A 15,926-nucleotide genomic window follows, 5' to 3' on the forward strand; every position below is an offset into this window, starting at 1 on the left:
TAGTCTGTTTTTAGGAAAACAAAAATTTTGTATCATAAATAATTAAAACAAATTTTAAATTCTTTTCAGGCCTTTGTTTCTATTTTTTGTGATACAGATGATAATGTTATTTTAATAGTATGATTGTCCTGTAAATCATTTTTATATATTATATACATGTATTATATATTATATATATTAACTATATTACGTTTGTATAATAATATATAATATATATTATATGTAAATATAATACAATCATAAGTCATTATAAAAATAGTAGACAAAGATACATACCAACATGGTTACATAATAAATAAGGTTTGGAGACAATTAGTTCAAATTCTTCCATAAAATAGCTTTCAGGTTTCCTGCCTTCTTTTCAAGGATCTTATCTTACCATGCCTATATTTACATTTCATGCCTTAGCCATATTGGACTTTTCTGTTTCTTTTTTTTTTTTTTTTTTTTTTAAGATTTTATTTATTTGTTTGACAGGGATAGAGACAGCCAGTGAGAGAGGGAACACAAGCAGGGAGAGTGGGAGAGGAAGAAGCAGGCTCATAGCGGAGGAGCCTGATGTGGGGCTCAATCCCATAACGCCGGGATCACGCCCTGAGCTGAAGGCAGACGCTTAACCGCTGAGCTACCCAGGCGCCCCTGGACTTTTCTGTTTCTTAAATGGGCTGCATACCCTTTGTTTGTAGATATTTGTACGTTCTTATTCCTCTTTCAAGTCTCAGTTTAAATATTCTCTAGCATGCATAATGCTACTCAAAGTATGGTCCTTCAACTGTTACCAGCCCATGACAAGATAAGAACAGAACTTGAGAGTAAACACTTAGAAGCTTGAATTACATTTTGATATTGTCATCATCACATCCAAGTGTATGATCAGTGGTCTCCTTTCTGAATAGGATAGGAACTAGTTCAAGTGCCATGATGCTCGTGTGATTTTTTTTTTTTTATTTTTTTACTCAGGTTTTTTAGAGCTGTTTAAAATTAACAGCAAAATTGAGCGGAAGGTACAGAGATTTCCAGTATATCCCCTGCCTCCCCTCACTCATAGCCTCCCGCATTATTAGTGTTCCCCAACAGAGAGGCACAGTTGTTAAAATTGATAAAATTCCATATTGCATCAAAATCTCCCAAAGTGCCTAGTTTACATTATGGTTCACTCTTAGGGTTGTACATCCTATGGGTTTGGACAAATGAATGACATGTATTCATCATTATGGCATACAGAATAGTTTCCCTGCTCTGAAAATCCGTTGTACTTCATTTATTTATCCTTCCCCGTATTATCTCTCCCCCTACCCCTTGGAAACTATTGATCTTTACTTTCACCATAGTTTTGCCTTTTCCACAGTGTCATATAATTGAAATCATACAGTATATAGTCTTCTCATACTGGCTTCTATCACTTAGTGATATGCATTTAAGCTTCTTTTTAGCACTGAATAATATCCCATTGTCTTCATATACCACAATTTATTTGTTCATTGATCTATGAAAGGATATTTGATTGCTTCTAAATTTGGGCAATTAGGAATAAAGCTCGTGTAATCATCCCTGTGCAGATTTTTGTGTAGACATAAGTTTCTTCAAGTAAATACCAAGAAGCATGATTGATGGGTCATATGGTTAAAAGTATATTTAGCTTTATAAGAAGCTGCCAAACTGTCTTCCAGGGTGGTTGTACCATTTTACATTTCTAGTGTAAAACTCTGTATCCTCAATAGCATTTGGAATTGTCATTGTTTCTGATTTTAGCCATTCTAATGGGTGTTCATTATTGTTTTAATTGGCATTTCGCTGATGACATAATGTGGAACATCTTTTCATATGCTAATTTTCCATCTGTAGATCTTCTTTGACAAGGTGTCTGTTAAGGTCTTTGGCCTATTTTTTAATAGGGTTCTTTATTGTTGAGCTTTAAGAATTCTTTGTACATTTTGAGTAATAGTTCTTTGTCAGATGTATTTTTATAAATATTTTCTTAGTGTGGCTTGTCTTCCCTTTTTTTAAAAAAGATTTTATTTATTTGACAGAGATTTGGGGGGAAAGCACAAGCAGGGGGAGTGGCAGACAGAAGGAGAGGGAGAAGTAAACTCTGTGCTGAGCAGAGAGCCAGACGTGGGGCTTGATCCCTGGACCCTGGGATCATGACCTGAACTGAAGGCAGACACTTAACCAACTGAGCCACCCAGGTCCCCCCTTCCCATTTTCTTAACATTGTCGTTTACAGAGTAGAAGTTTTTAATTTTAATGAAGTCCAGCTGTTGATTCTTTCTTTCATGGATTATGCCTTTGGTGTTGAATCTTAAGAAGTCATTGGCATAATCAGGGTTTTCAAGGTTTTCTCCTATTTTGGTTATCTTTTAGGAGTTTTATAGTTTTGCATTTTACATTCAGGTCTGCTATCCATTTTGAGTTGATTTTTGTGAAGGGTTTAAGGTCTTTGTCTTAATTTTTCATGTTTTTGCGTGTGGATGTTCAGTTATTCTAGCACCATTTGTTGAAAAGACTATCTTTTATCTTTGCTCCGTTGTATTGCCTTTGCTCCTTTGTCAAAAGTCAGTTGTGGGTTATTTATGTGATTTTATTTATGGGCTCCCTATCTGTTCTGTTGCTCTATTTGTTTATTTTTTCAATAGTACCACCTTGTCTTGGTTACTGTAGCTTTATAGTAAGTATTGAAGTTGGGTATCAGTCTTACAGCTTTGTTTTTCAGTATTCTGTTAGCTATTCTGGATTTTTTTTTTTTTTTTTTTCCTCTCTGTGGGAACTTCAGAATTAGTTTGTCAGTACAAAATAACTTGCTGGGATTTTCATTGGGCTTGCATTGACTGCAGATCAAGTTGGGAAAAATTGACATTTTGCCAGTGTTGAATCTTCATATTCATCAGCTGAGAATGTCTCTGCATTCATTTAGTTCTTCTTTGATATTTTTCATCAGAGTTTTGTAGTTTTCCTCCTATAGATATAGTACTTTCTAATTAGATTTATAACCAAGTATTTCATTTTGGAGGAGCTAATGTAAATAAATTGTTTTTTAAATTTCAAATTCCATTTGTTTATTGATAATATATAGGACAGTGATTGGTTGACTTTTGTGTATTAAACTTACATCCTTCAACCTTGCTATAATTGTTTGTTAGTTCGAGGAATTTTTTTGTTGATTCTTTTGGATTTTCTACATAGACAATGATGTCATCAGTGAACAAGTACAGTTTTATTTTTGTCTTCCCAATCTTTATACCTTTTATTTCCTTTTCTTGTTTTGTTGCATTAGCTAGGATTCCTCTAAGATGTTGAAAAGGAGTGCGGAAAGGAGACATTCTGGCCTTGTTCCTGGTCTTTTTGCAGGGTAGCTTTAAGTGTCTTACCATTTAGTATGATGTAGGTTTTTTGTAGATATTCTTTATCGTAAGTTAAGGAAATTCCCTTCTGTGCTTAATTTGTCTAGAGTTTTCCTTATGAATAATTGTTGGATTTTGTCATATGATTTTTCTACATCTAATGGTATGATCATTTGATTTTTTTCCTTTAGCCTGCCTGTTGATGTGATGGATTATATTAATTGATTTTTTTATTGTTTTATTTATTTTTTATCATCATGATAAGTGTACTCTTTAAATCCCATCCTCTTTTTCACCCATCTCCCCACTCACCTCCCTTCTGGTAACCCATCAGTTTGTTCTCTGTAATTAAGAGTCTCTTTCTTGGTTTGTCTCTTTTTTTCCTTTGCTCATATATTCTTTTCTTAAATTCTAAACACGAGTGAGATCATATGCTATTTGTCTTTTTCTGACTGACTTTGATTAGCATTACACCCTCTAGCTCTACCCATGTTGTTGGAAATGGCAGGATTTTGGTCTTTTTTATGGCTGAGTAATATTCCAGTGTGTGTGTGTGTGTGTGTGTGTGTGTGTGTGTGTGTGTACACCTCTTCTTTATCCATTCATCTATTGATGGACACTTGGGCCACTTCCATATCTTGGCTATTATATATAATGCTGCAATAAACATAGGGGTGCATGTATCCCTTTGAATTAGCATTTTCGTATTTTTTAGTTAAATACTCAGTAGTGTGATTCCTGGGTCATAGGGTAATTCTATTTTTAATTCTTTGAGGAACCTCCATACTGTTTTCCACAGTAGCTGCACCAATTTGCATTTCCACCAGTAATGCAAGAGAATTACTTTTTATCCACATCCTCGTCAACACTTGTTGTTTCTTGTGTTTTTGATTTTAGCCAGTCTTCCAGGTGTGAGGTGATATTTCTTTGTAATTTTGTTTAACATTTTCCTGATGATGGGTGATGTTGAGAATTTTTTATGTATCTGTTGGCTATTTGTATGTCTCCTTTAGAGAAATGTCTGTTCATGTCTTCTGCCCATTTGTTAATTGGATTATTTGTTTTGGGGTATTCAGTTGTATTAGTTCTTTATATGTTTTGGATACTAACCATTTGTTGGATATGTTCTCTCATATCAGATGCCTCCTCCCATTCAGTTCTATTGTTTCCTTTGCTGTGTTTTTTATTTTGATGTAGTCCCAACAGCTTATTTTTCCTTTTATTTCCTTTGCCTTAGAAGACATATCTAGAAAAGTGTTATGGCCCTGTGAGATTACTACCTGTGCTGTCTTCAAGGATTTTATGGTTTCCTAGGTCCCACATTTTGGTGTTTAATCCATTTGGAGTTTATTTTTGTGTATGGTGAAAGAAAGTGGTCCAGTTTCATTCTTTTGCCTGTTGCTGTCCAGTTGTTCCATCACCATTTGTTGAAGAGACTTTTTCCGATTGTATATGCTTTCCTCCTTTGTCAAAGATTAATTCGCCATATAATTGTGAGTTTATTTCCAGGTTTTGTGTTCTTTTCCACTGATCTGTACATGTGTTTTTATGTCAGTACCATACTGTTTAATTACCACTGCTTTGTAATATAACTTGAGATCTGGAATTGTGATACTTCCAGTTTAGTTTTTCTTTTTCAAGATTGCTTTGGCTATTCAAGGTCTTTTGTAGTTCCATACAAATTTTAGGATTGTTCTAGTTCTGTGAAAAATGCTTTTGGTATTTTGATAAGGATTGCATTAAATGTATAGATTGCTTTGGGTAGTATAGACATCTTAACAATATTTGTTCTTCCAGCCCATGGGTGTGGAATGTCTTTCCATTTCTTTGCGTCATCTTGAATTTCTTTCATCAGTGTTTTATAATTTTCAGAGTACAGGTCTTTCACAAACTCTTTGGTTAAATTTATTCCTAGATATTTTATTGCTTTTGTTGCAGTTTTTGTAAATGGGATTGTTTTCTTAATTTCACTTTCTGCTGTTTTATTATTAGTGTATAGGAATGCAATGGATTTCTGTACATTGATTTTGTATCCTTCTACTTTATTGAATTAATTTATTAGTTCTAGTATTTTGGTAGATTCTTTAGGGTTTTCTATATATATAGTATCATACCATCTGCAAATAGTGAGAGTTTTTCTTTATCAGTTTGGATGACTTTTATTTCTTTATGCTGTCTGATTGCTTTGGCTAAGACCACCAGTACTGTGTTGAATAAAAGTGGTGAGAATAGACATCTTACCTTGTTCCTGACCTCAGAGGAAAGCTGTCAGTTACATTAATTGATTTTGGAATGTTGAACCAACCTTGAATACCTGGGAAATTCCACTTAATATAATTTTTAAAAAATATTTTATTTATTTATTAGAGAGAGATAGAGAACAAGCAGGGAGAGCTGCAGACAAAAAGCAGACTCCCCGCTGAGCAGGGAGCCCAATGTGGGGCTAGGTGTCGGGACCATGAGATCGTGACCTGAGCCAACTGGGCCACCCAGGTGCCCATATAATTTTTTTCTACAGTGTCAAATTTTATTTGGAAATATTTTATTGAGGACTTTTGCATCTATATGTTCATGAGATTACTCTGTAGTTTTCTTGTGATATCTTCATCTGGTTTTGGTATTAGGGTAATGCTGGCCTTACAGAATGAGTTAGGAAGTATTCCTTCTTCTGTCTTTCTGGAAGAGATTTTAGAGAATTGGTATAATTCTTCCTTAAATGCTTGGTAAGATTTACCAGTGAACCTGTCTGGGCCTGGTGGTTTCTGTTTTGGAAGGTTATCAATTATTGATTCAATTTCTTTAACAGATATAGGCCTATTCAGATTGTCTATTTCTTCTTGTGTGAGTTTTGGCAGACTGTATCTTTTAAGGAATTGGTCCATTTCACCTAGGTTATTAAATTTGTTAGAAGAGTTCATAGTATTCATTTTAATGTCCATGGACTCTCGTGCTGTTCCCTCTTTCATTTCTGATACTAATAGTCTGTGACCTCTCATTTGCTTAGTTAGCCTAGCTAGAGGCCTGTTGAATTTATTGATCTTTTCAAATAAATAGTTTTTGGTTTCATTGATTTTTCTGTATTGGTTTTCTGTTTTCAATATCATTGATTTCTGCTCTGAATCTTATTTCTTCTGCTTGCTTTGGATTAATTTGTTCTTTCTTTTCTAGTTTCCTAAGGCAGAAACTTAAAGTATTGATTTTAGAGTTTTCTTTCTTTTCTAACATATGCATTCAGTGCTATAAAGTTCCCTGCAAGCACTGCTTTCATTCCATCCCACAAATTTTAAGTTGTGGGTTCATTTTTGTTTAGTTCAAACATTTTAAGAATTCTTTGAGATTTCTTCTTTGACTCATGTGTTATTTAGAAGTTTGTTAATCTCTACACGTTTTACAATTTTCCAGTTATCTTTCTGTTACTAATTTCTACTTTAATTTTGTTTTGGTTTGAGAGTAGACATTGTATGATTTCTGTTCTTTTAAATTTGTGAAGGTATGTGTTATGGTCTAGAATATGGTCAGTATTGGCGAATGTACCATGTGAGCTTGAGAAGAATGTATATTCTTCTGTATGCGTATTATTTTTATGTTAGTCAGTTGTAACCCAGAATATGTAAGAACTGAAGACAACTAACAAGGATTTATCTGCTTTAAAAATCTTGCGTTAAATGTAATCAGATTTATTCTTGTTTTGTAAAGAAGATAATTAAAAAGTAAGAATATAATGATTAAATAAAAATAAACAAATAGAAAATCTTTTTCATTCTCTTCAATTTCTGCTTTTGTTAGTATCATCTAAGTCTAAGAAGTAAAATTTATATTTCTTATTTTTAATCCTATTTACTTACAATAAAACAAGCTTTACTAGACTTTTTTTGATAGGGAAAGATAACACCTTTTCTGAATGCAACACTAGCAAAACGAAATGATGATGATGGAAGTAATTTCAATGAGTTACAGACCAAAAGGGCTTGTGCTAGTTTTGTTAGAAAGCATTAGTTTTCCTATAAAGGCATACCTTGTTTTTTGTGCTTTGCTTTTTTGTACTTTGTAGTTACTGTGTTTTTTACAATTTGAAGGTTCAAATCCAAGAGAGGAAGTAACTGCAGATGTAGTAGAAATAACAAGAGAACTAGACTTAGAAGTGAAGCCTGAAGATGTGACTGAGTTGTTGAAATCTCATGATAGAACTTTACTGGATGAGGAGGTACCTCTTCTGGATGAGCAGAGAAAGTGGTTTCTTGAGATGGGTGTTTTCATCTTCATTCCTGGTGAAGATGCTGTGAAGATTATTGAAAGGATAACAGAGGATTTAGATAATGCATAAACGTGGTTGATAAAGCATTGGCAGAGTTTGAGAGCATGAATCCCAATTTTGGAGAAATTCTGCTGTGGGTAAAATGCTATGTAACAGCATGCTGCAAAGAAATTGTTTGTGAAAGGAAGAGTCAATTAATGCATCAGACTTCATTGTTGTCTTATTTTGAGAAATTGCCATGACCACCCCAGCATTTAGCAACTACCACCCTAATCAGTTAGCAGCCATCAACATTGAGCCTAGGTGTAGATTGCTTTGGGTAGTATAGACATTGCTTTGGGTAGTATAGAACCCCCTCCCCCCCCCAACATCAGCAAAAAGCTTATGACTCATTGAAAGTTCAGATGATGGTTAGCATTTAAAAAAATATTGCCAAATTTAAGCATGTACGTTGTTTCTTTAACATAATGTTATTGCACATTTAATAGGCTACCGTATAGGTGTTGGCAAGGATGGGGATAAAGGGGAACTGTCTTTCACTGTTGGTGGGAATGCAAACTGGTACAGCCACTCTGGAAAACAGTATGGAGGTTCCTCAAAAAGTTAAAAATAGAACTACCCTATGAGCCAGCAATTGCACTACTAGGTATTGACCCAAAGGATACAAAACACAGATTGAGAGGGGTGCATGTACCCTGATGTTTATAAAAGTAACATTATCAGCAATAGCCAAACTATGGAGAGAGCCCAATGTGCATCGACTGATGAATGGATAAAGAAGGTATAGGATTATATAAATGAAATATTACTCAGCCATCAAAAAGAATGAAATCTTGCCATTTGCAATGATGTGGATAGAGCTAGAGCGTATTATACTATAAGCAAAATAAGTCAGAGAAAGACATACCATATGATTTCATTCATACCTGGAATTTAAGAAACAAAACAGATGAACATATGGGAAGGGGGAAGAGAAAAAAGGAGAGGGAAACAAGTCATAAGAGACTCAATGATAGAGGACAAACTCAGGGTTGAGGGAGGGAGGTGGGTGTGGGATGGGCTAGGTGGGTGATGGGTGATTAAGAAGGGCACTTGTTACGATGAGCACTGGGTGTTGAATCACTGAATTGTACTCCTGGAACCAATATTATACTGTATTTTAACTAGAATTTAAATAAAAATTTTGAAAAACATACTAACATTTTGTAGTTATATAAAATTAAAAAATAGTGTACAGTATGGTGTAAACATAACTTTTATATACACTGGGAAACCAAAAAATTCATTTGACTCTCTTTATTGCAATACTTGCTTCATTGTGGTGGTCTGGAACCACACCCTAAGTATATCCAAGGAATGCCCATGTTGAGTTCAGTTTTTACCCATAATTGATGGGGAAGTGCTAAAACCACAGTGGGTTATTTGCAGTGATGTGCTGGCTGCTACAACAATAATACCATCAAAATTTAAGTGACTTGTATGTATTACATAAGTACTATTTACTACCACAAATGAATTTTTTGAAAGAAGGAATATTACAGTCAAGCTGACAGAAGCAGATCTTCAGGATTTCTTATGTAATCATTAGGGCTTTTTTAAAGTTTCATTTTCATGTTGCTAACATTAAAAACAACTACACACAGATGAAAAGACAAAGGTGTTTGGAAATGTTGGATGAATCCGTAGCAAAGAAGGTAGTCAGAAATTAATATTTTCTGACAACACAGTAGCTTGATATATTTAGGAACAGTTTAGTGATACAGAAGACTGACTCTTAGACAAATAAGGATAGCAAAGGAATTTTTGTTACAATTTGATGAACATGTTGATTTTGTTAATGTGACAGTGATATGAAGGCAGAATTTATTTTTCAACTTCGTTGCTGACAAACACAACTTACTATGAATTATGTAAAACTTTGAAGGATTAACAAATCAACAAATGTGGTTTGGAGTTTTGCTGTGCTTTTGTAGGAGTATGTTCTGATTATAGAGAGAGATGGTGACAACAAAAACGTGCTGGAACTTGTGCCTTAATGTAAATCAATGTCCTGCTTCTTTCATTGAGAAAGTCTTGCTATTGTCAGCTGAACTAAACAGTGTACTTGCTGTATCAGCTAAATTAACAGTAGTTCACTAAAAGTGTGAATTGCTTAAACAATATATTAAATTTGAGATTAAAAAAAGTAAATGATAGTTTGGAAGCTGAGGCAGTCAACTGTTACCATATGCTAAGGAATACAATAATTTTCAAAGGGAGATGTTCAGATGAAATTGTTTAAACTTTGGGATGAATCCTTAGTGTCTTTACACACGATAAGGAACCAGTTTGGTCCCCAAACTTTTTAAATACGTGAATTAGACGTATTTGTCTGATAGCCTTATTCTTTTTTTAAAATGATCTTAGCCTTCCATGCAAGGAAAGAATGTCAGATGTTTTTAATGTTATATAATATCAAAGGAGAAAAATGAAAGTTAGAAATTTTGGGAAAAACTTTCCACAAATTGTTGTGATGGGTTTTACAGTAACAATTATCAGTAGAGTATTTGGTGATTTTTGTAGTGCACATTTATAAAATGTTAAAATCAAATTGATAAGACAAACTTGGTAAGAAGTTTGTCAGATTTACAAATTTGGTAAGACACACTTTGAATTTTATTTTTTTATCAAAAGCCAATGCATAGGAAATTAATAGCTCAGGAATAAAAAGGTTCCATTTTTTTCATCAAAAACTATTGTGGATTAAACTATAATTTTGATGGATAAATTATTGATATTGGCTACCAATGAAGGATTGAAGACAAATTTTAAAAAGCATCATTTTCTGGATTTTGGGTAAAAGTTAAAAATTAGTATCCTGAGCTGAAATTGCTTTAAAATATCTTCTGTCCCTGTTAACATACATCTGTGAAACTAGTTTTTCTGTTATGAGTGCTATTAAAACATAGAAGTAGTTTAGATGTACCTTATCCCTCGTGGGTGGCATTGTCATCAGTCATAGTATAGGTCATTTAGCAGACGTGGTAGCCAATCTCCGAGAGAGCTCCCAGGATGCCCTACCTCCTGGCATTTGCATCTTTGTAATCCCCTTCCACACTGCAGTATATATAGGGTTGATGTGATAGTATGTCACTTGTAAGATTAGGTCATAGCAGATACTGCAGTGTCTGTCTTGTCTGTCTCTGGAAACCAGCTGTTATGTGGTGAACAGCCCAGTGGAGAGGCCAACATACTGAGAAACTAAGGCTTTTCGTCAACAGCCAGTTAGAAACTGAAGCCTTTTGCCATCAGCCATGTGAGTGAGCCCAAAGGCAAATTCTCTAGACCAGTCAAGCCTTCAGATGACTGTAGTCCTGACCAAAACCTCATAAAAGACCTTGAAGCAAAACCACCCAGCTAAACTGCTTCCAGATTTCTAACCAACAGAAATTGTGAGATGATAAGTGTGTGTTGTTTTAAGCCGCTAAGTTTTGGTGACTTTTAATGTAGTAAAGATAACTAATACAAAAAACAAGAAGCAAACTCACTACATTAAAAGCTTTAAATATTAACATATATGCTATTAGTTTAGGGGATATGAATTGGTGTTTAATATGAAGAATTGCCATTTCAGTCATCACTTTGGGTTAAATAAAATTATGAAATGACAAAAGTTATTAACGTGATGGCTGTTTTCTGTGATTGCCTGTATGCACACTTCAATGAAAGTACACAATTTTATGTAATTATTTTTTTCTGTTCATTCTAATCGTATTATTGAAATATAATTTTATGGGTGTGGCTAATAAAACACTGAACTTGTATTTTATATGGCCTTTTTAACTTTTATTTTTCCACTAGTTTGTTTTTATTTGATCTTACAAGAGTATTGATCCATGATGGATTGGAATTAAAAAAAAAAAAAAGGAATAAGAAAACAAAATGGTTTTCCACCACAGATAATCTACATTAGGTCCCCTGTCAGTTGTCATAGTACCCTACACTTACCTTGTTGTGATGGTCATATTGCTTTATATAACTGGTTATGTTCCCTGTTAAACTGAAAGCTCTATGAAAGGCAGAGTCCATGTCTTTGTTTGCTGTTACATCTTCATGCCTAGAACAGTGTCTGGTACTTAGCAGCTACGCAGTAGTTATTGGTCAAAAGAATTGACTTTTTAAAAAAAAATTTTTTTTGTTGTGTTGGAATAATGATTAACTTCTTTAGTTATAAATGATAAGTTGGCTACTATAACCATGTGTCTTTAGGCAATGGTAATTATTTATGGTGAATAGAAAATATTCTTGGCAACTTCTTGCTGAGTATTAGGTACTTTTATAAAATACATCTCTTTATTTCCATAGCACAACTGCCTCTGAAGAAGATGTCTCAAGTAGATATCCCCGAACAGATAGAAGTGGGTTCAGCAGATATAACAGGGATGCAAATGCTTCAGGTAATTTGGTCTCAAGTAGCATGTTGGAAAAGAAAATTGAAGATCTTGAAAAGGTATGACTTACAAATTAAGATTGATAAATTTAATATACCATTGGGATTCCTTTTTTTACTTTCACAGCAGCTGAGAAAATAAATTGAAATACGTGTGGGAGAGATAGTGCCAACAAAGGGAAAAGAATGAGAGGTGCTAGTGAAAGATATCATTAGTGTTAATTGGTACTTCCATATATAGTCAAATAGCAGCTTCGAATCACTGTCTTGAGTATGTATTTTCCAGATGCATTGTGGCTAGGCATTTTCTGATTCCCTTAATACTTTCCTATCCAGTTATGTTGTTAAAACTTTGAGAAATGGAGCCAATTCTTGTATTCCTTAATATTTAATGGATACTCCTATTCTGCCACATGTTACCTCTAACATATTAAAGACAGTCTTATCTTTGAAATGGTTATAAGTCTATGCTGGCAATATGTACTACTGTGTGTTTATTACATTGTCCGTATAATTTATCATTTGTAGACTTTTTTCTGGGTTCTGGTTAGAGCTTAGAACCATCTTTGGTGTTTGAAACAATTGTCAGAGTAAACCTGTTTAGGATATATTTGAGAAAACAAGTCAAATGAATTTTGGCGTAACTATATTAACCATACAGTCTCAGGTTTTTTCTGTCAACATTCAATATGTAAAGTTGGTAACGGTGCTTGATTACTTTCTGATTGTTGAAAATATGTTTTGTATTGCTGAACTGAAATTATTCCCTGTGATATAAAGATTGTTTTAGGTAGAAATTTAATTTAAAAAAATTTTTTAAAGCATTGTGATTGTTTTTAGTTCACATCTCAGCTTTGATACCAGTTTCTGTAAGTTTAAATTAAAAACTTTAAGGAATACATAGTCTAATTGGCTTAAAGGGTTTCTTTAGAAAGACTTTTATAGTTCCACCCAAGTTTGGATCTGAGTAGTTTGGCAGCAGCTGTTTAATGAGGACAGCTGGTTGGTTTTTCTGAGGGCTAGTAGGAAAGAGGTTAAATTCTGAGTGAAATTTTTCAGTTCTGCTTTTCTTTTGCCTCCAAGGTAGTCAACCCAGCCCAAGGCCCTGGATTCTAGATAAGATTTCTTTGAAAAAGGTGTTGCATTGTTTAAAAAAAAGTTTTAAAAAACCAGTAATCTATTTCAGTTCCTTCACTTTATCCATTAACTTGGTAGAGCCGCAAGTAACTTTGCTTAGAGTTTTTCTGTTTAGAGTTTTCCAGAGCCATCTCCTTTTCTTAAACTTTGTGTATGTGTGTGTATTTTAAGATTTATTTAATTATTTTTTGGTTGGGGGAAGGACGGGGTGAGGGAGAGAGAATCCCAAACAGACTCCGCTGAGCTTGGAGCTGACAAGGGGCCCAGAGATCACTAATTGAGTTGGAAGCTTAACCAGCTGCACCACCCAAGTGCCCCTTAAACTTTGTATTTTGGAAAAAAAAAAAAAAAAATTGAATTTCTTCAAACAGGATATTATCCATTTAAAAAATAAGATATATCATTACCAGTAGTGATAAGCTAAAGAGGGTAAGTCATTGGGTATTAGTATTTGTTAAAGAATTGTGTAAACATAGGTTTAATCAGAAATATGGGCACCTGGATGGCTCAGTTGGTTAAGCATCTGACTCTTGGTTTCTGCTCAGGTCATGCATGATCTAACGGATTGTGAGATCAGTGCCTGCCTGGGGCTCCATGCTCAGAACAGAGTTTGCTTTGATGCTCTCCCTCACCCCCTTCACCCATGCTCACCTTTATACGCACACTTGCTCTCTTGCTCTCTCTCAAATAAATAAATAAATCCCTAAAATATATATATACATATGTATATATACAACTCCTGTATTCCTCTCGTTCTTTGGGTCTTTCCTAGGATGGGTTTTTCCTTCCCTCACCAGGTGACTTAAGAAACGCATTGGAAATCTTCGTATATCTAAGGCGCTTCACCAAACTTGGCAGATAAATGTCATTTAAGGTTAAAAACAACCAGTTATTTCCCAATTAATACTTTGTAATTATATCTACCAGGAAGTAGTAAGAGAAAGGCAAGAAAACTTAAGACTTGTGAGACTAATGCAAGATAAAGAGGAAATGATTGGAAAACTCAAAGAAGAAATTGATTTGTTAAATAGAGTAAGTATTCACATGTTTCAGTTTCATAGTAGTTGTTTTTTTTTTTTCCTGGCAATTGGATGAAAATACACATATCTGAAGATATTATGTAATTTCATTATTTTGTTAATGAGATGGTAATTTGTGGTAATAAGAACCATCATTTCTGATTTCCTCTGGCCAGTTATCAGTTGTATTCAGTTAATACTGTTCTTTTGGAGATGGACTGATGAATGTATTTGTTCACTGTTAGAGTTTGGAGGTGAGAGGCAGCTTGGTTGCCATCAGACATAAAAGGGTATTGGTACAGAGTTGCCATCAGTGAAGAACTAAACTTGCTACTTCCTTGCATAAGAAACTCCAGATGTCTTTGTGTGTATTTTCACCACCTTTTTACCCCTCCAGTTATACTTACACATCTCCAACTTTAGGTTTAGCATTGTACAAGGTTTCTATTATACTATTTTGTAGTTCTTTTTCTTGCTTTCAGCCCTAGAATTTACTTTTTGCTTAAGAAGCAGGTATTAGTGCTGGGCCATATTTAGGTAATGGTGAGAATAGATTCCATAGTTTCGCATATTAGAAGGCTTTAGATAAGATGGAGGAAAGAAATAAGTTTGCTTCAGGGAAAAAGGGAACAGATTCCTAATCCAGTCTTAACCCTAACAATGAAAGCAGAGAAAATAAAGAGGCTTTATTATGTAGACCCATTCTAAATAAAGCTTTGATGCATTAACCACAGGTAATCGATGAGGATGGCAAAACTTAGTTTAACTTGCTCAAGGTAGTAATCATAGAGTAACTATCTGACCCAGTATTTGACGTCAGGTATTCCAATTCCAAAGTCCTAATTCTGAGCTTTTCCATTTTATAGACAGTCTTACGTCTTGGTTTAGAACACAGGCATTCCTCTATTGGTTTTGGAATATGATTTAATAAAATCTGAAAATAGCCTTGAAGTCTATGATATATTAACACTGGTTTGTGAGTAAATGCAGATTCTGTTTTTGCACATTTTAAAAACATTTACCTAATTGTCCAAAGGCAGAATGCTAAATTTATCAGAATGCTGCTATCCAGTAGCATGCTTATAATTTAAATTGATTACACCAGGTTTTAGTATTTTGAATTATAAGGGTAAATCTAGAAATATGTGCTTTTACAACTATCAGTGAGCATTCTGCCTTGAAATAGTTTCTTCTAACTAAAATTTAGGGTGGATTATCATGTTTACCAAATGGTTGTATATATGGCACTAGGATTAACACAGGGAACATAGACCTAGAATCATATAACTTTAAAGCTGGATGATGATTACTTAGTTTAATGGCTTTCATTTCTTTTTTTTTAAGCTCCAAAATGTTTTCCTCAAACAAAATGTTACAGAGAAGCCAAACATAAATGAATAAATAAATTGAACCAGATCAACTCTATATGCTCCAGATCTCCTTTTCTGTATGCCTCCATTTTATCACTTCCCCAGATTTTCACCTCATAACGTGCACCCTTGTTAAATACAGGTGGTAGGAGTACATCCAGAACTTGTACGTAGATCTTTTTGATGCCTCATTTGACACAGCCTGTTATCCGAGGCCCTGAACCTCACACTCATACTGCCCACATAAGTATTTTGTTTAGCCCTCAATTTGGGGAAGGGGAAATTTGTTTTTAACTAAAAAATTAAGCTATTTATAATGATTAAATATTGGAAGATTCACAATTTAAAAATTCTGATTTTTGAATTCTCTTAAAA

At 34.1% G+C, this 15,926-nt stretch overlaps 1 protein-coding gene across 3 annotated transcripts in view; it reads left to right on the top strand.

Annotated features, from left to right (window-relative positions):
* PAWR (pro-apoptotic WT1 regulator) overlaps positions 1-15,926 on the top strand; it is a 123,155-nt gene that overhangs the window by 99,482 nt on the left and 7,747 nt on the right. For 2 of the 3 annotated variants that reach the window (XM_045780109.2, XM_045780110.2), the window contains 2 exons: positions 11,941-12,085; positions 14,090-14,194. In XM_045780109.2, the coding sequence (XP_045636065.1) occupies positions 11,941-12,085; positions 14,090-14,194 (250 nt within the window). The remainder of the gene's footprint in view (positions 1-11,940; positions 12,086-14,089; positions 14,195-15,926) is intronic. The other variant, XM_087868915.1, reaches the window with a different exon arrangement.

The sequence above is a fragment of the Ursus americanus genome, chromosome 17 (assembly GCF_024610735.1).
Source record: "Ursus americanus isolate L20-20 chromosome 17, mUrsAme1.1.p, whole genome shotgun sequence".
Taxonomy (NCBI): Eukaryota; Metazoa; Chordata; class Mammalia; order Carnivora; family Ursidae; genus Ursus; species Ursus americanus.